The sequence below is a fragment of the Cyrtonyx montezumae genome, unplaced genomic scaffold (genome assembly GCF_038088225.1).
Source record: "Cyrtonyx montezumae isolate F1298 unplaced genomic scaffold, pur_monq_1.0 scaffold_3, whole genome shotgun sequence".
Taxonomy (NCBI): domain Eukaryota; kingdom Metazoa; phylum Chordata; class Aves; order Galliformes; family Odontophoridae; genus Cyrtonyx; species Cyrtonyx montezumae.
This window is the reverse complement of record NW_027072034.1, coordinates 79,834,371-79,857,303: the sequence shown is the minus strand read 5'-3', so window position 1 is coordinate 79,857,303 and position 22,933 is coordinate 79,834,371. Positions and strand designations below refer to the sequence as shown.

The window sequence follows — 22,933 nt, the reverse complement described above, 5'->3', positions numbered from 1 at the left end:
ATGCATGGGAGAAGTGGATCTTGAGAGGTCTGTTTTCTGCAAGGGGAAGAAATGTCAGCCCTTGTTCTATGTCCTATGGAGAAGGGCTGTTCTCAGCACTGTAAAGCTTTGGTTAGTGTTAGCCTTGAATACACACAGAGGTGGAGCCACACTGGTAATACTGGCAACAAGGAAGGGTAGCAGGTATAAGTGTGAAACTTACCTTGAGTTCCATAAGACAATGTAGTTTAGTAGAAAGGAGGTAACAAACTGGGGGCAAGGGATTTGTGGTTTAATGTTATTTCTGAGCTGGTGAAAAACACTAGCTGCTGAGGATCCATTCTCCATAATTTTGCAAACTCACTCTCCTTTTTTAGTTTTGCTTACACTGCTCTTCAGGTGGGTGTGTTTGACCTATTTTTACCTCTGCACACTCTCAGTGAAGCACAGGGATGCTTAATCCTTACAGGATGATATATTTCTTTATGGGTTTTGCAGATGGTCTTATGTGTAGATGTATACCTTAAGGTCTTTATTTTGCTTAGCAGAGGGTGCTTTCTGGTGTCCTCACCACTTCAGGTGGCACTGAACTGGCTGATGGGAAGGCTGCCACAGGCTACCTGGCTCCTGGAGTGGGCTTTGTCAAGTCATCTCCTTGCAAATAGTCTCTGGGAAAAATATAATGTGACTACTAGTCAGTGAGTGAACAAGCTACATGAGGACTGGTACTTATCACAGCTCATGCGGTCAGAGCAGTGGTTAGCAGTTCCCTAGCACTTGGGGCAATGGGTCTAAGAGAAGCTCTGTGAAATAGGGATGTGCTGAGTTAGGTTTTGGAGCTCCATAACTGAGATTTGGGCATGTGCGGGACTCAGGGCTGTTCTCACAGTGTGATAAAAAGGATATTAGATTCAGATTGATGGTAGGGAATAAGGCTAGAAAATGAGTGGGAAAAGGATGTAGTGATAGAGTGTATTTCTGTATTCATCTCTTAGAGTCATTAAGAAAGAAGACAGCTCAATTGCATTTTAATTCTAGGATTGGGATGGGGGGTGGGGGGGAGTGTACAGTGCCAGATTACCAAATCATCTCACTTACCGGATTGCAGGGGAGGAAATCACTTTCATGATGCTGCAGCTTTCCGTTCTGTTTATTCTGTACCACGTACAGCTTTGCTTTTCCTATGTCCAACAGGTTTTCTGTCCATTTCCTGTCATTTTTCTTTGTTTTTCTCTCATTTTGCAAGCTGGGGTAGAATCTGGCTGTAACTTTTCCTCAGTTTAGCAGTGACTCAGGAGGCACACAGTTTCCTCTGGCACTTAAATGTGACTCCATTTTATTTTAGTTACTGCTTTGCATTTAGAGGCTTCTGTGGCTTTTATGTTTGGTTTAGGGAAAGGTTTGTGTCTCAGGGGAGTTTAATTTTGAACTAAAATAGCAAAAAAGATCTGTTGACTTTTGGTCACATGCATTGTTTTTGCTTGCAGGGGCATTCATTTGACTTCCTGCTTGTCATCCTTTCACAAAGTATTTTATAGGCTACTCATTGTCAAATCATTGCTGATACTGTTTGTGAGCAATGGATTATATCCCAGAGAAGTGATTTCTTGTACTTTCTTCCAAATAAATCTGTCAGTGCTACAGTTCAGTTATTAACTTCTGGATTGTGCAGATCCTTTTGAAAAAGGCTAGGAACTAAATGCTGCATTTTTTTGCACCACAGTCATTGTTCAAATTGGCACTTGAATCCTTGAATTCAGTCAGAGGTATTATTTAGATTACAACGACAGCCGTTTCCATTCTGCTGCTGGCCTTGAGTAGCTACAGTTGCCAGAAGGAACTGAAGTGAAAGAACTGTTAAGCAACTTTGTAATTACGTTGTTTAACCACTGTGGTAGAATTCAGAATTTCACAGGTTGTTTTTACATCCAGCGAGAGATGTTTTCAGGTGTCTTACATACATTTCTTTTCATTTATTACTCACACAAAGAGCCTTAATGCAAGGGACTCAGACTGCCAGCAGCAGGTCTTCTCTTGGGATCGTTATATGGCCTGTGGACTTCAGCTGCAAATATAAATGTTTCGCTCTTCCTAAAGTTACATGTGTTATGCAAGCCTCCCACAAAATCCACAAGCCAGCTGCTGTCTCCCTGCCCAGAGACCCACACTGTGCTGTTATTAATACCCAGACTAGCTGGTGTGAAGTTAGTTCATGCCCATGAACTCATGAGCAAAAGATGCAGCTGCAGCATAAGCATCCTGTCTGGAACAGAGACAGGAATAGTATCCATTTCCTCAAGGTTTCCTATGCTCCTCTGCCGTGAATTGTCCCAGTATCTTGTGCTGTAGAAACCTGGCACATCCCTAAGCCAGTCCATCCTGTGTCTTGAAGAAAGGGGGTGCCCCGCCAAGAGAAATAAGGCCAAAGCTGTAATGCTGGGCTGCGTAATTTAAGCCTGTCATGAAGCACATGTGCAAGGGGATTGAGGTAAAGTAATACAGCTGGTCCTCTGCTGTTTCCTAACTTCTGACCCCTTCATTGTGCAACCGTAATTATTTTTTTTATTTAATTGTTTTTGTGCCCATAATATGGAAATGAATTGAAGGGTAAGAACAGAAAATACGAGAGGTGATAGGAAAAAGATAACAGCAGCATTAATAAATAATGTTATAAGGCAGATATTTCAGCTAGATGCTTTGAAATAGCATTGTTTTCCAAGGGTCAGGATATGAGGGGTGAAGACCTGAGGATCCTCTTGGGAGAAGGGATTAAAAACATGAAGGTATTTTCAGCTCAAGGCAAGACAAATTTCAACAGCATGACCTTTGGTTCCTAGCCCAGAAGGAGGACCCAGGAGCTGCACTTCCAGTGAAGGAAGCAATGATCTCTTATGACACTAACGCGCACTCCTGAAAAGCACCACTAAGAAAAATTACAGATTAGCAGTGCAGAGGATCACGTTTGAAGCAGGAAAGGACAATTAAAACATCAGCAAGCCCTCTGCTTTCCTGTAGCACCATCCAGGCCCCATCACAAAAATACAACGTGAACACAACGCACGCTTTCAAACAAGGCAATTTTTGTTGTTGTTTTGTCCTTAGCCGCTGGCGCAGCCATTGATTTGTTTCTCAGCGGGTGCCGAGGCGAGCAGAGACTTTCCAGGAACCCTCGGCTGTCTCCGGGCAGGTGACACCGGGCAGGGCAGGTGACACCGGGCGGCACAGGTGCAGCCCTGCTCTGCGGCGGCTTTCTAGATCCAGTTCCTCCGCCGGTGCCCTGCGGGCTTTCACGTGGGTGGCAATAGTCGGAAGCAGGGGCACGGAGAAAGGAGAACCCTGTGCCTCTCAGCTTGCTCGGCTTTCCATTTTTATTACCTCTTCACCGTGTGCACTGCCTCCCCTCGCTGCCCAGGTGGTGGTCGGTGCTTGCCGCGGGCAGGCAGGAGGGAGCAGCAGCCGCTGAGGGAGGGATGGAGCCGCGCAGTGTCTTCCTTCACACGGGGATCTCCTCCCCTGGAAGGCTTCGATATAAGCTGAGGAGGAGCTTCAGCAGACGCGAGCCAAACGCCACCTCCGTTCCAACGCACGGCATGCTTTCTTCCACGTTTTCTTTTGCTGATGGGGCTCGGTTGAACCAAGTCCTGCTCTTGTTGCTCGCCGCTTAGCAGAACCAGCAGAAATCAGGCTGGAGCTGCCGGTAGCCTGCACAGCCCCACTAAGAAGCTGTGTCTTATTTCGTCTTCTCACTGCGGCTTGATCTGTCCCTGCTATTCAGAAAACTAGTAAGTAGCTACATTTGCTGCACAGGTCCTGTCTAGCTTTGTGTTCCCCTGCGTAAGCTCAGAGGGAGTTGCAGCCACGGCGGCTGCTGAGCAGAGCGCTCGTTCCACCGAGCTGCTGATGGGACGTCTCTCCTGCGTTATTTCAGCTGGGGAAGCTTCCAGCCACCCTCATGTAGATTTGCAGCTTTAGAGCCTCCTCTAGGTACGTACCAAAGGCAGCAGCCGCCGGCCGCGCTACTACTCCGTGTAAGTCACCGCAGAGCTGTGAGGGCTGACGCTGCCCCGCGTGTCCTTTGCCGAACGCGCTGCCAGAGGGACGGAGCCTTGCCTCTTGAAGGCGAGTTGCAGCCGTCATTGGCTCGAGCTGTTGAGATGAGATGTCCCAGACCTTTCCCAGAGGTCTCGGGAAACTTCCTGGCAAAGCCTTGCTCCGCGAGCAGCCTCGCCGTGGGGCTGCCGCCGGGATGAACGCCGGCTCTGAGCGGCCGTGACGGTCCCGGAGGCTGCGGGACCCCCCCAGCCAGGTGGGGCAGCGGCGGGGAGCCCAGGAGCGGCCCCCTGGCTCCTCCCGACGGCGGAGCGGCGGAGCGCGGCTCCCCCGCGACGGCCCCGTTGCAGAGCCGGGGCGGCGGGCGGAGTCCCGGGCCCCAGCAGCCCCCGCCGCCGCCTCAGAGCCCACCCGGCGGGCGGTGAGTGCCCGTGGCGTGCGGGTAACGGGCTGGGTGTGGCGACGGCGGGGTCCGTCCGGAGCCGAGGAGGGAGACCCGCCGCTATCGCTGCTAAGCCGCTTGCGCCGGTAATGCCGCCGAGAGCGGCGGGGCTGTCGCGGGGCTGCGGGAGGGAGACAGCGGCCGTGCGAGCGGCCGGAGGCCCGGAGGAGGCGGGAAACAATGGCTGTATAGGTACCTTGAGCTGCGTGAAACCATTAGTTAGAGCTCTGTGTGCACGCGCGGTGGAGGGAACGAGCCCTGGAAGCTTTGTGCCTCATGCTTTTTAGTGTCTCCGGGTTATTATGCTGAGTTATTGTTTAGCGGTGGGGTCGGTGTTTCTATTTTTGCTGCTGTGTACCGTGTGCTCAGCCCCGCCGTTCTTCCTTGAGTTATAATGTCTGTGGAGAGCAGCACGAACTCTCCCTGATCTTCAGTTGGAACCGAGGCTGGTGGGAACTATCTGTTGCCTTCTGTGCGCACTGAGCTCCTGTTTTCTTGCTAAAACCTCGTTTCCTCGTTTGTTTGGCGTCTCTTTCCTTTGCTGACCCTGTGCGGAGCTATACATAGAAACAACGTGGCTGGAGAGCTATGTTGGAAGGCCTCTGCTGTGGGATGAGCTTACTTGGTGTAACTCAGCAACTCCTGCTGCTGGATGGTGTAAAATTCACCGTGCATAATGACATACAGTTTCTAATGTAGAGAATGTGGTTGTACCAGAGCTGTCAGTCCAAAATTTTGAGAACTAAGTTCAAGGAAGGCCTAGAGACAAAGAAAATGTGCGGGAGCACAGCTTCCTGCCAGCCCTTTTCAGAAGAAGAAAATATTCCCATCTGATTAGGTCATAGATGTGATGTTTCTAAAGGAAAAATATCTCTGTCTGTATGTAAGATTGCATCAGTGATAGCTTTGTTTTTCTTCCCACCTACGTGAAATAAATCCATGGATTTTTCTCTCCAGCCTGATGAAGTGCCTACATCTTTGGCATATCTGTGTCTGCTGAGTTTGAAGCAGTCAATGAGGTCATTCTTCAGGCATATGATAACTGCCTCTGAAAACAGCAGCAATAAGGACCATGGAATAGGTCTTGTGATCTCCCTGAGACCTGAGGGTCTTTATGGCTGTGAGAGACCCTTTCTGCTCGTGGGATATATGAGTCACCCCCTGAAGCTCTCAGCATCCAGGCACTCCTCTGCCCGAAGCAGGACAGCTGCCCTGGGGCAGTGCCTGTGGAGAGGCTGCAGGAGAGGGGCAGGGCAGTGGGACCCCAGAGCTGTCTGCGGGGTCACGAGGGCATGAACTGTAAAGGTGGAAGGAAAGAGGTGAGTTATGGTGTTTTGGTTAGATAGGGAAATCGGCAAGACATCACTTTGATATCTACTTTGTGTGCTGCTAAATAGAGGCTTTAGAAGTTACATATAGGTGCATCCCTCAGAAGGAAAATGCACTGGCACACATAGTGAATGATCTCATTCATGGAACCAAGTGCTCAAGGTTCTTCTCCTTCCATTTCTCCTTAGACTTGAAAAGTTACAAGTAGAAATGTTTTTAGAGGGCTCTGTGTGATTGCTTTCTTCTTTGTGCGCTCGTTTTTGGGCAGAAGAACCATTGTCTTTGTGATGGTTTCTGTGTGCCATGAGTATCTTTCTATTTTATGTTCATTTTTGGTGATTTCTGAGTATTCTGATAAATATTTCTCAGTAAAGAGTTGATCTGTCCTTCTAAGTCAGCTCTACCAGAGCTCTGACAAGCCTGCCTTGGCTCATTGGTGCTTTTCTACACTCCATGCTGGGAGTTCTGGTTCAGGTGCTTTGCCTGGAAGAGGATACGATCTGATGGATACCTTGCAGATATAACTTGAAGGCTGCTGTGAGTCTCCATGAGGCTGTCCACACCACTGCTTCTAAGTGGTCTGTAAGGAAGAACTCTTTATTTTGCATGCTATGGCTTACGCTGTAGCAGAGGATCTTATCTTGTTAATCTTTGTGCCTTAAGATTCAGGTTATTTTAATTATAAGCATGATTCTTTTTTTTCTGTTTATTGTAGGAGTATGAGATACTCTACTCTGACCCCATAATTAAGGGTATTTTAGGAACAGGTTCCAGGTGACTCGCAATGCTTCTTCAGATATCTTTTCTTACAGGTGCTTACAATGTTATAGCATAACAAATGGAAATATACACTGTTTTTAAGAGGAGTTTCATTTACCAAGATTATGACAGCTCAATTGTCACTCATTTGAGTAATACGTTCTTTATTTGTGCTGCCGCATAGAGCAGGTAGTGAAAAATGCTGGGAAATTAATCTGTGGTAACTGAGTGTAGAGGGGTTTTTGGTCTATTTCAGAGTTTTTTTTTCTGCCATCTGTTTGCATAAAAGCCCAAGAGCTAGCAGCAGAACAAAAAGAAGAAAAACCCTCAACTTTCCCATTTATCCAGTTTTCTTTCTGCTTCTACTTCTTCGGTGTTATATATTACTAACTGTACTATTTGCTGTCTTCAGGGGAAAATAAAATATAACTTTTTTTCCTAATATTTCTTCCCCCCTTATTGGTGTGTGAACTTCTATGGGTGTTAAATCTTTGTATATCTGCCTTTTATCATCGTACTACAGAATCCAAACCCTCAGCTTTTTCTGGTGGTTGCTGAGGTTGGAGGGAAGCATCACGTGTTAGCTGCAGTTGCCTTTGCGAGTCACCTTTCTGCAGTGTATTGAAATCAATCTGCTTCACTCTGTGGTTCAGTGTTTCAATCACTGATATCAGTAGTTGGTCTTTGTGCAGGAAGCTGGAAGAGCTGAAGAGTGATAGGCAGTATTAACTAGCATGTGCTATTAAATAGAAATAGAAACGTGGAGCTTGCTTGCTGCACCACTGCCTTTTGAATAAATGTAGATGCGCAGACTATGGTAAAAAGCTTCATTAATGCAGTGTTCAGTATGTATCACCTTAAAAAATCACATCCTTCTTAAAATTCTTTTTGTTAGGGTGGAGTAGCTCTTTAGCGTTCTGAATACAGTCATAACTTACTCTTGAGGGCAAAACTGAAAACACTGGTTTCTCAACAGGAAGATCCTTTACAGCACTGCCACAAAATGAGTGAATTTTAAGCGTCCCCCGGATAATAACTGAAATCTCTGTGTAACTGTTTGTGTTGTTGCACTCTCCCAGCTCTAGCAGCAGCAGTAAAACCTGAGTGCATTGTACTGGAGCTATTCTTTACATTCCAGCATCCATGGGGAGCCAGGAGGAGCAAGGCAAAAAGTTGAATAGCTCCCGTGTGCCCTGGCTGGGGAGGAAGGGCTGGAAAACTTGAGAAAGCCACAAAGCCGATCCTCCCTCCTTAAGGAGGAGGGATGGAGTAACCAAGGGGCTGGTTTTAAGACCAGACAGGAATGAAATGAAGTTCTGACTAAATCAGTACAGCTCTTCTTAACATCTGTTGGTTCAGAGTGCAAGTTTCCGTTTACTTAGCAGTATTGCTTTCTTTTGGGCCACTAGCCAACAAAAAGCTGTTTGGAAAGTGGGTGACTAGCAGTCTTAGATTTCCATAGGCTCTTCAACTCACTTCTAAAACAATGTTTTCTCACCCTTGGGTGAACAAGATGGAAATGTGAAAATGACGATCAGCTGCTGCAGAGCTCAGAGCAGCTCTTTGTTAAGCTGGATCTGCAAGCTGGTGCTTCTCTTGCACATCAGTAGCCTGGTACTGCTTGCTTGTACTACTACTTCTTTCAGAGCCCTGTGGCTGGCAGTGAAATGAGAGCGGTGTGAGGGGCATGTCACCAGCTCAGTCACAGCCGTGGCTGAGGTAGGCAGTGGAAATATGCATACAGAATGGCTGTTTAATAGTAAATGATGTGTGTGTGCCTGTGTAAGATACCCTATGTGGGATAGGGAAGGTGGAGTCCCTTTTCCCAGGGTAAGAGAGAAATGGAAGTTACATTTCTGCTACAAACATCTTTTTTCCTCCTTTCCACTGTAGGTGTTGAATTATGTAGCTCCTTCCTGGGCTGACTCATTTTGCTGCTCTGTGTTGTGCTGGTGCAGTTTTTTGGCTACGTAATGACCTGTGTGGGAGAATGGTCTGCTTAGGGAACGGGGCATGCCAGCACCCCAGCACAAAGCAAGGGGTGCAAAAGGGAACTTGCAGATTTTTTACTCTGGAGTGGGAAGTGAGGAGGGTGCTTGGCAGCTTAAGAACTGTCATTGCTGAATGAAACCACGACCTTACTCATCTTTTGGCAATTAAAGTAGATATTTCCTGTTTCTCTGAAGTTCTTGAACCCGCCTGTCTATGTCCTCCATCAATGTCATGTCTGAGCACCTTGGAAACACTATCGCCTCAATCTCCACAGTGCTTCAGATAGTCTGAAGCTGATGTGTGGAGTTGAAACCAGGAGCAGGATTAGTGGTGTAGATGAGATATACCCTGTAGGGTTTGTTTGAACATAAAATTTGCACAAGATTAAGTGGAGACATGGTATTAAATATACTTGATGAAACACAAGGACAAGTCAGAATTTGTCCATATGGAGAACGTGCACAAGGCTTTCTAGCATGTGGTAGCTAGTCTTGGTCATGCCCTGCATACAGACAAGCTACTGCTTTCTCACTCAGTTACCTGGGAAAAGCCTATTTTTCCCACTGAAAACAGTCAAGGGAAAACTACAGCTTGCTCTACTTGCCCAGAGGTTTTGCAATATTTAATGAGATGAGGAGACAATTTCTGCCTTAGCTGAGGATCTGGAAGGCTGTGTAGGGCTGTCCTTCCCACCCACGTCCACTAGTTTTGTAACTGCTTGTGGTGGTTTTAATCTCCAGTTCTCAGAGGACTCGGTAGCGATCTGCCACGTGGTTCAGCTGCTCTGATGTAGCAGTACCACTGCAGTCTCTGCAGTCTCCTTTGGTGGTTGCCCTCTCCTTTCCCTGTGCAATTCCCAAGTGTAGATGTTGGCAGGTTCACAAAAGGATGCTAAAATGGGCAGGGAAGGATGTATCCTCCAGCTCCTCTGCAGAGCAATTGTGAATGCTGTATGTGTAGGAGGGGAATGGACCACAAAGTGTCTGCTGTGTGCTCTCCCTAAATAGTATCTCTTTCTGTTGCTGCTGGAGGCAGACAGGAGTCTGATGTAGCTGTGTGTTTCTCCTGCCTGTGCTGCTCAGCTTGTGTTGTGGAGCACAGGCCAGGTGTGTACACCCAGTTATGACCTAGACGGTTTGTTCATATACTGACAGTGCAAATAACATTTGTACAGTTTCTTCAGACTGACTTTTTCTTGCAAAACATGTTAAGAAAATACTGTTACTTCATCACCCAAACCATTCTATGATTCTGTGATCTTAATTGGAGCAATTTAAGTGGAATAGCTGTTTCCACTCCTTCGGTGTTGAAGACATGCCGTAGGTTGTTTTCAACTTGGGGCATCAGTTCTTAGATGTTTTGATTTTTAAAGATTTCTAATTTAAATGAAGAATGCTGCTCAGAGCTTCCTTGGAAAGGCCACTGAAGTAAAATAGAACATGCATCTTATTCCTGAGATTTCACAGGGCTTGTTTCTTAGTACAAACAGTGGTTGGTATCTGATATATTTTTTTTTTTACTTTTTCTATTTTTGGAAGTTGAATGACTGAACTCAACTAATACTGACTAATAAGTAGCTGAAAGTGATATTTAAAATGTTTAACTTCAGGCAACAGTGTTTAGAAAATCTGGACATTTCTGCAATGCAATTATGTGACAAGCAGAAATAGCTGAGTTTCTGATGCCTTTTTGCAGGTAGACTTTCTGATATTTAATGGACGATAAGCTTAGAGGGTTTCTTTGTTCGACAAAGCTGCTTGCTAAGTTTTGCAAAACTTGTGGAGGTCTCAAATATGTGAAGTTCTTAATCTCCTGACAGATTTTACTGTGATTAGCCAAAGGAGCTCTATAAAGAAAGAAAGGATAGGTGCATATGCACGTAAGATACGATTGCATAAATTTCATTGTCCAAACATGTGCACTTCAACTGTATAATATATAATAAAGCGCCTATTACTGTACTGAATTTCATGCTCTAATGGTGTTCTGCAGCATGAATAGCAATGTTGTAGATCTTGGTGATGCTGGAGGCTGAGCTGGATTCGGTGTGCTTAGGGCACCAAGGAAAAGACATTGATAGATGAGAGGCACTTGTTCCTGCCTACAGCATACCTTGCTCCAGAGACTTCCGGCTGTACGCTGAAGCAAACATCAGACTTGACTGCTGCAGAAATATGACATGAGGTCAGGTTTGGTTACTGGGGAACATATCCATGCTGAAGGAAGTCCATGACTGATGTGACTGCGTGCTGTCATGGGGCTGGCTCACCTGCTGCTCTTATCTTCAGGTAGGAGATCTCATATGCATACAGCCCTGGACAAATCTGATGCTTAGCAAAGATCAGGTAGGGAAGGGCAGCTAACATGTTTAAAAATACCACAGTCCTGAGTTAGCTCCTGCTTGTTTGCATTGAACAGCTGTGGAAACTGAGATTCAGGCAGCTGAAATAGGCACTGTTTCACTTAACGGTAGGCCAAAATTGGACTGAAAAAGTGACAAGTGAAAGCTGTGCTGGGAGCTGATGACTGGCAGTGGGCACAGGGTGTGAAGATGGGGGGCTGTGGGAAGGACAGGATTGTGTGCCTGCAATCACACCACCAAGAGAGCTGGCCTGCATATATTTTGTGCCCCATGGCAGGGGTGGTGGGAGTTGATTAGCAGGAGTAGGAGGACCAAGAGGATGTAAAAGTGTGCAGTAGGGTGAAACACTCCTCTGGGCCACTGTGATTTCTGAGGGTGACTCCTCTCTTCAGAAGCAAACAAATGTCCCAAATGCTGATGCATAAATATTCATGTTTTGGGGAAAGAAAGGATCTCTGCGTAGTGCTTAGAAAAGCGTATAAGCCTTCCCGGCATTCCCTACTGACTGATTTAGGCAGCTTTCCTTTCAGACAGATGGCAGCTGAAGATTACCATCAGAGGTAATTAGCTTTCCTTATGTACAGGCAAGGAAACAAAGGTGCATAAATCAGGGCAGAGAAAGTCAGTGCAGGCTATCTTCCCCTAACAGTCAGCACTGCAGCATGGGCTGTTGCCGTGTTGCTTTATAGCTGTGTAGCACTGTAACTATGACACAGAAACATGTAAATGAACTTGTATGAAGTATTCCTTAAGAGCTCAGTTCCTGTGTAACAACCAACACAGCTGTGCTACGGACAATTCCAGTTCTGAATTTGTATTTCTGCCCACATCTTTGCCTTGGATTCTTATTGTGAATTTGATTTCAGTGTTGTCTAGGGAAACGTGCTATTAGTGATACTCCTAATGCTGAAATCAGCTACAGCTACATTGGTGAAAGCTCATCAGTTTTTAAAAACATCCTTTTTAAATTTTTATTTACTTATTTTAAATTGTGAAGGATGCACTGTGCTGTGAACAGATTTTATTCCGAGATGTAGACTTCTTAGTAACTTTTCCCATTCAGAAAATGTCAGTAAGATTTCCCATTCCTCATTCTGTCTTCTTTAATACCGTGTCTTTCAACTATGGTGTGAATCTTGTAGCTGTGGAAATTCTCAGGTTAAGCACTGTTTGAGAATTGTATGTGGTGGCTTTTCTCCTATACACACATTTAAGAAATGAAACAAAGCACTAAAAGCCCACAGGCACTCTGCTGCTACCTGTACAACTGTTCTTTGTTAGCTCAAAAACACTTTACACCCACAAAGCACTCTCAGCTATGAAGTTGCTGTTTGAGCTTTTCTTACGATGTGTGGTGGTGTTAGGAATATCTGAGCTTTAAGAGACAAGAAGATGAAGCCATGTGTGAAGAAAACTCTTGAAAAATACCCTAATACTTGCAATATTTGAACTCTTCCAATTTCACAGTGTCTCTTTGGATTCAGTTTTTAGATGTTAGTAGCTAAGGTGAGGTTTTCTGATTAATGTTCATGACCCGGAGGCAACGTTAACGTATTCATTGCAGTGCTGAATTGAGAGTACTAGAAATGTCAGCCATTTGTGTTGTCAAAGAAGCTGCTGAAACTGTTGGTGTCCCAAAGCTTGCTTTCTTCTAATCTGACAGGATTGCTGCCCTTGGAAACTTCCAAGATTTGCTAGTGGTATGTAGTGAGTGCTATCATTTACCTCCATTCCCCCACTCCCTCAATTAATTTAGCTTTATGCTTTTCATGGACTTGTTTTGCTACATTCCTGTTTCTACGTCCTCAGAGCTCTCCATTGGCATGCACGTGCCATGGCAGACTGACGTGCCAGGTCTGCTCTTAGGAGTAAATACCATCCCAAAAAGCTAGTTTTTGGTGGTGGGGGTGTGTGTGGTGTTTGTTGATATTGTTATTTTTAAGAAACTGAGGCAAGATGGAAAGCAACACAGTGAAAAACAATGACCATGGTTTCCTTGAGGCTATGACTGCGTTTACGTTTTGTGCATTATTTTGGTGAAAATTAAACTTCCATTTTGTGTGCTAGCACAAGCAATGCTCACACGCTCTTTGCTTGCCCATTTATTCCATGCAAATCTGAATAGCATAAGCTCTGCAAACTGACTGGTAGATTCAGTTGCATGATTCCCAGTCGCTTTTGTGAGAGTTGAGGTTAAATTCCTAGCTCCAAATCAACCAGAGCTGGTCTAGACAGGTATACCTGAATATGTGTGTATCATACGGATGTTAAAATTCTCTGATCATTCTTTATTTAGATTGATCATGGTCTCTGGGGAAAATCTAGTGATCCGATATGATTTGTAACTGAACCATTTTGAGACCTGCCTTGTTTGGCTATTTCCAGCTTTTTTTTCCTTCCACTTCTCCCCACTTTTTTTTTTCTCTGGGTAACCAAAGGACTACACACTTGACCTTGAGCCTCTGATTCTGCAGGAACTCCTGAGCCAAGACCACTTGTTGTGAATGAGCAGGCGATGCTGTGGTGGAGTTTGTCTCTGTTTTCTCAAGCATTGTAGTAGTATGTGTGTTTTCTTCTGTCTGTTTGCTCACTTATGATGACCTGGAGAAGCAAAGCTTGCCAAAACACTCATGCTCTATTTCTTTAGGCGGAGCAGCTGTCTTAAGCAAAATAAATCTTTTCAGTTTTGCATGTCAAGGTATGAGGAGAAAAGGACTTGAACTCTGGCTCCCAAAGCATGTTGCAAGGCCTGTTTGTATTCCAGTCTTTCTGGAAGAAGATCTGAAGGGAAAGGCAAAACAGGGTCTGAGAAGGAACAGTGTTGAATGACTTTTGAGGTCCCTTTCAACCCTGGGCTATTCTATGATCTCTCTCTGTCAGGTCTGTGTTACCTAATGCGTGTGTATGATATTTTATTATTATTTTGCTTTTTGATGCAGTTAGAACTGGATTTATAGTGCTTGCTTGGATTAAAGCTTTGAGAGTTGAGGAAGCAGAGCTGTCTCTGCTCAGCTTATATATGCTTCGGACTTTACATATGTTATAGATTAGCATTCAATAGAACCCAGAGGCTTTTGTCCACTGCAGCTCCATTGCTGCTGGACATGAGAATAAGTTCTGGTCAGTGTTCAAATGCACAAGAAGAACTTAATAATAAAGAGAAGTGTTGGGGAAAGGCCTGTGGAGGGGCAGGACAGGCAAAGTGTATGAAAATCTATTTCCTGCTAATGTGTTTTTTGCAGACACTGGGCTTATCCTGCTAGTCCTCACCTAGAGGTATAAACATAGGCAGAAATGCTGAGACAATGGACTAGATCTTGTTCGTGACTCTAGTCAAAGTTTTGAAAATATGTGATACTTAGAAAGTACCAATTGGATGAGAATCCAGGAGTTACTATTTCTCTTCCTCCCCTCCAAAGCCACTGGTTGAATTTGGATCTCTCCAGGGCTGCCTTGTAACCCCAAGTTAACAATGGTCAACTGTGCTGCAGAAGATGTGTCACTTGTTGGAATGAGCCCAACGCCATTTTAGAACGTTATGGAATATTGTTTTCTTTCTTGGATGGGAAAAATCATTTGAAAATGGCAAAAAAAAAAAGTCTCTAATGATTTTCAGTTTTGATTGTGTCTACGCCATGCTACAAAGCATGGATTAAATTGAACTGTGTCAGTCTGAGTCAAAATATTAGCTCAGGTGTCAAGGGTCACCTAGCAACCCCACTGTAGTCTGAAGCTGGAGGTAACATTTGCTGCCTCTCAGCAGAGCTAATTTGCTTGTCATGGAACCATTGCACCAAGTGCTGTTCCCAGTTAAGGGCAGTGCCAGTGGTACCTGATGCCTGTGTTCTGTTGTGTTTTGTGCATCAGTGTTTTCTGGCAGAATGCTCTGGCTCATGCTTTGCTCTGCTGTTTTCCATCTGCAGAGCAGGTATTTGGTCTCAGTGGCAGTGACTTTGACATAGTTAGACCCCAAAGCAATATGCCTATGAATCAATGCGCATCATTAATTGCAGTGGTACCTCTGAGCACAGGATCACAGGAGCCCAAAAAGCACATTCTTTTTGAGTAGGTCTAAAAGAAACCTCACACTTTTAATAACTGACTACATTTTTATATGTCTTCTTGCTTCACAATCCCAAGAGTGAAAGCAACCTCTTTTTTTCTCTGTCCTGTTCCTTTTTTATTTCCACTCCTGTGCCTACTGCAGGGTAGCTAAGAATGCTGCTGGATGCCTAAGCATAGGGAAGAGATGTGGACAAGAGCTGACATCACTGTGCAGACTGTGGAGAAACAGGAGGGTGAGCAAGAGCCTGGGCCTTAATGATAAGGCCAAGAGTGAATAAGGTTGTGCATCCCTTCGGAAGATTTTGCTGGATTTTTCCCATTGATAACCTAACTTATGCCTTGTGTCTCTTGCTTGTAAGAGAAAGAGAGACCACAAACTCATGTTTTATAGATCTTGTCTGAAATGAACAAGGGCTTGGGTTTGGCTAGATCATGACACTGTGCCTGCTTTCTTATATTTGAAAGTGCCAGTGGGAATGAGGTGAGTGAGAGAGGCTGGAGATGATGGTTTTGGTGGGGCGTGAGTGCTGTGTTGTCTGCTATGCCCTATGGCAGAGCAGCAACTATGCCCTTCCTTGGGCCTACTTGGAAGGAAGGACTGTCTGAGACTTCTGAGACTGCCTGTCTTGAAAGTCAACTTTTCTGTCTTCCACCAGCTGTTCCACATAAGTCAATGAAGATTGCTGGGTGAGAATACAATAGCTGTTTTGACTGGACCTGAATTCCTTATCAATGCATTTTAGCTGAAGGATATGCTTGCTTGGGAAAAGTGCTTGGTGTGTAAGTAGAACTGGAGAATCACTTAAGAGCAAAAGTGATACAGAAATCTTGAAGATTTTGAAGAGAAGCAAACTGAAATGGCACTTGACTATAAAAGATTAGGCTGAAGTTGCTATTGTTTGATCCAGCTGGAAGGCATGCTTTGGTGAAGAGCAAAAGTACTTATGTCTGCAGTTAAAAGATAAAAATGAAATAAAATAATAAACTTATTGCTGTCCCTTATAGTACAGAGTAGGGCCCACCATTAGTGGAATGATCAAAGAGTGGGAGGCAAGCACTTAAGCCCCCCTGACAATCTATTAACTCTTGCGTCTTGTCCTGATGCATTATGAGGCCATGAAGAAGGTCCAAGGTGGATACAGTGCCAATCTGCACCTCTCCCGAGTAGACTAAAGTCAGCAGAGGCTGTACTAGCTGGTAGAAAGTGAAGGTTGACTAAATCTACTGAACTGCTGAATCTATGAAATGTTACTACTGCTGTGCTACTGAATCTACTGGACACCATTGCCTGCAGCTGAGCTCTCAGAGGAAAAAAAAACATCTTGCTACTTCTTGCATTTTCCAACAATGGCAGAAGATCTGGAAAGCTTTATGGGAAACTGCAGAAACCTTTTCTCAGGGAGATGACCATATCTTCCCAAAGTGATTGGGATGCTGTAGAAGTAAATGATGAGTCCTGTGCGCTGTTAGAATGGAAGAAGGCTCCAGGTTGCAGAGTCAGAAAAGTCTTTTCTATGCTGTCTGTGTCTACTGCTTAGACAATCCATGGGAGATTAGGGCAGAAAGAGTCTGAAAATGCCTTATCTTCTGGAACAGGTGTAATCTTCATTTGCTATGTGTGATGGTGGGAGTCTCCAGTGCTGTTTTGTCAGAGAAAAACTTTAGTTTTAGGGTGTTGTGATTTGTGCACATATTCAAAAGGACTAATAATAGCTTTTTGTGTTAGGAGGGGCAGGCTAGGCAGAAGTCTTTTCCAGTTAAGGTACTGTTAAACTCAGCACTCCAAAACTGAATTATTGTTGCTACAGACTTAAATATGTATTTTTAATTCAGGGTCACTTTGCTGGGATAATCCAATCTGTCTTTCTAATTTACACTTAATATTTCTGATGAATTCTGTTTTGTAACAAACTAACATTGAAAGGGAGTGTTGGAAACTTCCTTTTGAAAGTGTGTAAGGGAAGACACTGGGCTGACTCAGCCACTTCTTTACCTTTAAGGCTACTGCTGTGTTATTTTACTGTCTGTTACAGTATCTCCTGAAGAAATAAGAGAAATAATGAGCTATGCTGCATGTGCTGGGGGCAAGAGCTGGAAGAGTTAATGATGAATGGTGTATAGGTGTAGCAGTAGAAATACAGAGATGTGTCATAATGTGTCCATGTTTTGGCAGCTTAACTTGAGAAAAATGATCATGTGAAAACGTTAGCTTGATTTATCATTCTACTGTGTGGCTGTTTCACCTGTGTATATTCTGACAGCAAACAGTACTGCAGGGCTGGCAATCACAAGCACTCCCGTAAAACACTATCTTAAAGTCCTGGTACTTATTTTTAAACTCTTTTTAGTAGTGTTCTTTCCGCTTTTTTTTTTTTCTCCCCACTGTCCCTTTAAATTGCGAGGTCCACTCATGGCACATTTTGAAGCTTGCTGCCCTTCCTCCCCCGCAGCTACAAGGATAGGAATGTGAGGCCTGAGTGAGCTGAGATTTTCATGCTCTCAGTGAATTGCAGCAGCAAGAAGTTAAACTGTCATGAGACTTGGATATGGAGCAAAGACTGTTTCAAGATGAGTAGTACTTAATTTAGCAGCAATCATTTTTTAGTTAAATATTTATTCATGGTTTACTTTACTAATCCTCTAGGGCTCTTGGTAAAATAACTAGGATGGATGGCAAAGCTTCCTGCGTTATATTACTAACAATTTAATATTAAGCATGAAAACAAAAAGAAGACTTACAAGAGTTATAAAGGGAAGTGATCATAACATGATTCTGTGCTTGTCTGATCAATCACTTGTAGTTGCCTGCGTGGTTGTCCTTACCCTACAGTATATCTCCATGAATTGCATGTGAAATTGCACAGGAGGCTATGAAATACTGGCTCCTATCAGACATAGAACTTACTGAAGTAGCAGATTAAATACTAGTGTAAGTGAGGGTGCACTTCTGGTATGGATGTTGGTTCTCTGCCTCCACCAAGGGGAAGAAAAAAGTGCCTCTGTGCTTGTAGAGCTAATGTATCATATACCCAGTGCATCCCCATGGTGGTTTGGTGGGGAGCTGAGGAGAGCAGCCTCCTGTCCTAAAGAGGTGTGGGCTGATCCTGGAGATCGCTTCATACCGTAACTGTTGGTCTTACTAATTCTGTCAGTGCAGTTCTGCCTTGGCTAGGGCGAGAAGTTGAACAGCAGAAGTTAGCTTAGACTTCTGTTAAAAAGTGATTACTATCCTTTTAAAAAGCACTTATGCATCCAGTTGCTTGCTTGCTTTCAGAAAACAGAGCAGCTATCATTGTGTATGTCAGGTGCTTGTTGAGACTCTGGCTTGCATACCTCTTTCGTCCTTTGCCATTGGAGGGTTTTTAGAAAGCAGAGGGGATTGAATAGTTGAGTTTAAGATTTTTCCATCTTGCATAATTAACCTTGGTCAACCTTGACCTAAGGGCACCATGACCTCCCTCAATTAGGTAGAGGAACTTAAATCTAAATGCCTAGTCTTGTAAGCTGGAATGAGACTGTTTCATAACCAAAACATGTCTTTCTGATTCCCTGTTTTCTTTCATCTCTCACTTTGGAAATGTTCTAGTGCAATATTTGTGTCATAGTAGTTTGTTTTCCCTTGACTAACTTTCTCTAACAGCCATTTATTTCAAAAAGGGGAAGGGAGAGCTGGAAAACGCTGTCACCATTAAAAATAACTCATAGTTTCTATTTACTAAATCAGATTTAGAAAGTCTTCACTTAAAAAAGATCATCTTCCTTGATTACAGAGCTGTCTCCATAAAGCCCTGAGTGAAGTCAGGCATGGGGGGATGGGATAGTGAGGAGGCACTTACGTAATTAAAGACCATTCTGTGTTCCTAAGAGCTGTGTTAGAAACACCCCTAATGATGCTACATTTGCATGCATATGATAGGATGAGTGTCCTGCATAAGATGCTGGAAGTTGTTATGGATTCTTTATGATGTTGTTTGAAGAACCATGTTGGCTTTTATTTTCACTAACTCTTTACATAATCTATCAGTATCTTTGTAAATACTTTACAGGAGAATTTTTTTTTCCCCATCTGTGAATAATAATGTTGCAAACAATATTTATGATTAAGTTCTCCTTTACTGGGTAGTTTTGCCTTGTCTTTGTTACATGCAGCTTGGTCTGACTTATCAAGGTTCTCTATTAATGGAGATAATGGATAATGGAGGCGCTGTTAATGAGACTTGACTAAAAATGATTGAAATGCCAATAGCTGCCTCCTTTGGTATTCCATCCAGAAGAGAGCAGGACAGCCCTGGAGAGTGTGCTTGAGATCAACAGATTATAGCTCGCTCGTTGTATGACTTTGTTACTGGTGGGTGCTGCCATAAAATTTTGAGTGGCAGTAGTTTGCTCCTTAACTTTTAAGCATATTGCTATAGATTGCTTGGATTGTTCATACGTTGAGTTTTGTTGTTTTAATGCTGTTAAGTGCAAGTTTAAAATAACAGCAACTCTTCAAAAAAAAATCCCTCTCAAATCCACATCAGAAAGCCAAAGGGTTTGCTTTTGACAAACACAGCAACATGGTTGTTTGGATATGACTTGCTTCTGTTGGAAAGCTATTTGTTACCTTTGCTTTAAAATACATAAATGCACACGTAGGTGTTTATGCATTGTGTGTACTGAACCTGCTTACCCTTACTGTGACGGGGGGGAGGGGTCAAAATAATAGAAGGATATGGCTCTCAAGTAAATTTCCACAGTAATTTGTGGCCAGAATATCTATTTTGGACTTCCAGGAGGGTTAGGCAACAACGGTTCATTCATAGCTCCTGAAAGGCCAGCTCAGTCTGTTAAGATGTGAGCAATGCTGAACTTTTCCCCAGCGTGTCTGGAGGGCAGAAGCTTCTGGTATTTCTCTGGTTTTGTTTTACTAATCTGCAACGAGGTGAACACTTGACTCGAGAAGCAAACACATTTTCTGCTGTTTCTCCTAAACTTACCAGTTCCTAAGTGCTTTCCACTGATGGGGTCCTAATTCTCCCTTGCTTTACTATGCATAAGTATAGCATTCTTTTGTTATTAAGCAGTGAAGCCTGGCCTGTGTCAGGAGCTGGAGAATGAGCAGGGCATGAGGGTGTGAGCAGGCAGCTTCAGTTCTGGTTTAAATGACCAAAACTGGACTTCTAGAATATTCAATAGTCCTTTAGAAGCCAGCAGCAATCTGTGGCAGATTCATCGGCGTCAGCTTATCTGCACCCTGCATAGTGTGTGTGCATGCTGGTTTGGCTGTGTAATTATGAAAAAGACAGTGGGTGGGGTCAGAAGGAAGAGAAGAATCTGCGAGGTACCTGTGAAGGCTGACTTCTGGCCCAACAGGCTGATTTCTTTATGAATCTAGTGGACGAAGTGGAACTCCTGTTCTGACACACCTCTGGAAGACCTGTCTTTCTACAGTCTTCAGAGTGAGCCTGAAGTGAGCCTTCCTTGGTGTTTGTGTTACTGTGCAGAGTAAGTGTGTGTGTTAGATGCAGAGCAGTGTTCAACTCCTGTTTCTGGGGCTCAGTTTGAAAAAATCAAACTACAGTGGTCCCCTATCAAACTTGTGATGGTAGAGAGAGGCTGTAATAATAGTGGTTTCCCTTCACAGATTGCAAGATGTTTCATGAAAGTTCATTTTGCTATTGTAATTTGGATTTAAATTTATTGTTTTTTTCTTATTTCAGGTTTACCAGTCATGAAACGAGTTCTTCTGTTTTTCATTCTGGCTGCTGCTGTTATGTATGGTATATTACACGGAAATCTGTGGAGAAATAACTTCTATTGGTATGGTGACACTTCGTTTACTTACACTGCAAACACCCTTGTGGCTGTATGAGATATGAGGCTGTTAGTTGTTGTGTTGCTGAGCAGTTGTCTATGAATAATTGATGGATGGAATGATTACTGTGGGTGTATATGTGTTTTGTGTTTCTGTTTTCTTTCTGTTACGTGTTCTTTGTTTTTTCTATTCTGTTTTTTTTTTTTTTTTTTGTGGTTTCAGTGAGGGAATGAATGTAATTGTTCTGTCTTGTCACCCTTCCTCTTGTGTCATTTTTAAGCCAAGCAGACAATGTGAAGCTGGACTTATGGAGAGCTAAAGTCCTCAAGGATAGGAAGTTGCTCTGAGATCATGAAAATAGATGCTCCTGTGATGAGGGAGGTCTATTTGTTCAGCAGCATATGTCTGTGCTGTGTCCACTCCTGCCCTGTATGCTTAGTGTTAGCTTACTACCACAGATAAATGACGTGGGAGTGACCTGCCCTACGCATGATAGCGCGTGATAATATCTGCATGTGGAGCGAGAACCTTCTTGCAAAGCTGAAGTTTACTAAGTCCTGTAGGCAAAATTCTGGAAGGTGGGCCCTTGCTGTCCCTGGGGCACACAGGACAGGTGGCCTGGGGTCTAAACTTACTGCAGACATTGAGTATCCATTGGACTTTGCATGGGTATGATCGGGGCTGACGTGTTTGTATTATGAAGACTATAGTGATGGCTTTTAACATTAGTGTTTGGCTTACTTGTGTTTATCTCACTTAAAGCATACAATTGATACAAATGGCTCTCTGTTGTGGTTTCTGTATATAGCAAACCTCATTGTTACACCATTTCCCCCTTTTGCAGGATTAACTTTTATGGACAGACTTCTTCTGTGAGGGGTCCTCCTTCCAGTGAGGCTAGTGGAGTTACTCAGTAAGTTCAGCAGCTGGGTGGGGCTTTTTTTGTTGTTTCTTTTCCTTCTAGTTTTTGGGGAGGTGGGAGGGAGTGAGTCTAAAATCTGTAGCCTCAGTTCAACTGGTCTTTGTATAACTGTGCCCATGGAGTGTTATAAACTTAATTGTAGCATGTTTGGCAGAAAGGATTGTAGAATCGTTCTGAGTGGGGAGGAACCTTTAGAAGTCATCTAGTCCAACTCCCCTGCAATGAACAGAGACTTCTACAGCTAGATCAGGTTGCTCAAAGGAATGTGCCCACATCATATTTCCAGTGTTTGTTTAATATTTATGGCCACTTAACTGTGGCTATCTGTAGCAAGCAGAGAGTTGTTGAAAGGATGTTTGTTTTCAGCTTCCAAACTTCTGCAATTCAGAGTTATATATGGGTTAAAATTACAGCTGTAAGGGCAATGTATGTGCTTAATTTTAGGAAACCAGAGGTGTGGTTCATTTGTCTGATATGCAATTGCTTGTATAAGCAAATCCTGCGCTGGTAAATTCCTGCAATTAGGTTTATGAGACTAATGAGAGCCTGCGCTAAAACTTGAAAGAAGGTCTCCGTTACTTCTGAAGTTATCTTGCAAAATGCCATCTGTGAGGTTGATGCTGGAAAGCAATGAGCTGACCAGCAGCTTAATTTCATAGGTTGCTTTCTCAGTGTCAGTATTCACATGACAACTTGAGGTTACTGAAAGCAATTAACCTTAATGGTCTGTATGACTTGAAGCTTTAATGTGGTGTTCTCATCCTTCTGTTCTTAATGCAACCCATATGCAGGCTTTGCTCTCACTGAACTTTACCCTCCCTTCTGGGCTTCATGTTGTTCTTAAAGAAGCTAAAATGCCAAGATGGGAATGTGCTTAGAAATATAAGTCTTGGCTTTTTAGCCTCATTATGAGGGAATTACTTATCTTCATGTAATTTAATTTTCCTTGAAGCACCCTGCGTGGCTCCCCTCTCCTCTCTGAGGAGCGTTGGTATGGCTCTCTTGTAGGTCACAGGGGTAATTCAGCTGAGGTGTCTTGCTTCTTTCCAGGTAGGTCTGAGATGTAACCTCTGCTTATGGCTGCTGTAAGAGTTGCCTAACAAGGGAAGCTGTGGGCCTTTGGAGCAGCAGTGTGCAGTGAAAGCCCTACTAGTGACAATAATCGTACTGCAGTCAGGAGGAGCCATCTTCATCATACCAACAGAGGCCAAGTTTTCCCATTTGCACAGTGTTAAT

General features: G+C 43.8%; 1 protein-coding gene across 6 annotated transcripts in view; it reads left to right on the top strand.

Moving 5' to 3' along the window:
- Window positions 1-3,449: 3,449 nt before the first annotated feature.
- ST3GAL6 (ST3 beta-galactoside alpha-2,3-sialyltransferase 6) overlaps window positions 3,450-22,933 on the top strand; it is a 37,881-nt gene continuing 18,397 nt past the window's right edge. The window contains exons 1-3 of one of the 6 annotated variants that reach the window (XM_065742008.1): window positions 3,450-3,594; window positions 20,678-20,780; window positions 21,620-21,688. In XM_065742008.1, coding sequence (XP_065598080.1) covers window positions 3,450-3,594; window positions 20,678-20,780; window positions 21,620-21,688 — 317 coding nt within the window. Of the gene's footprint in view, window positions 3,595-3,756; window positions 3,762-3,944; window positions 3,964-4,377; window positions 4,451-4,537; window positions 4,558-20,373; window positions 20,431-20,677; window positions 20,781-21,619; window positions 21,689-22,933 lie in introns of those variants that run through there. The other 5 variants (XM_065742007.1, XM_065742005.1, XM_065742003.1 and 2 more) reach the window with 5 other exon arrangements.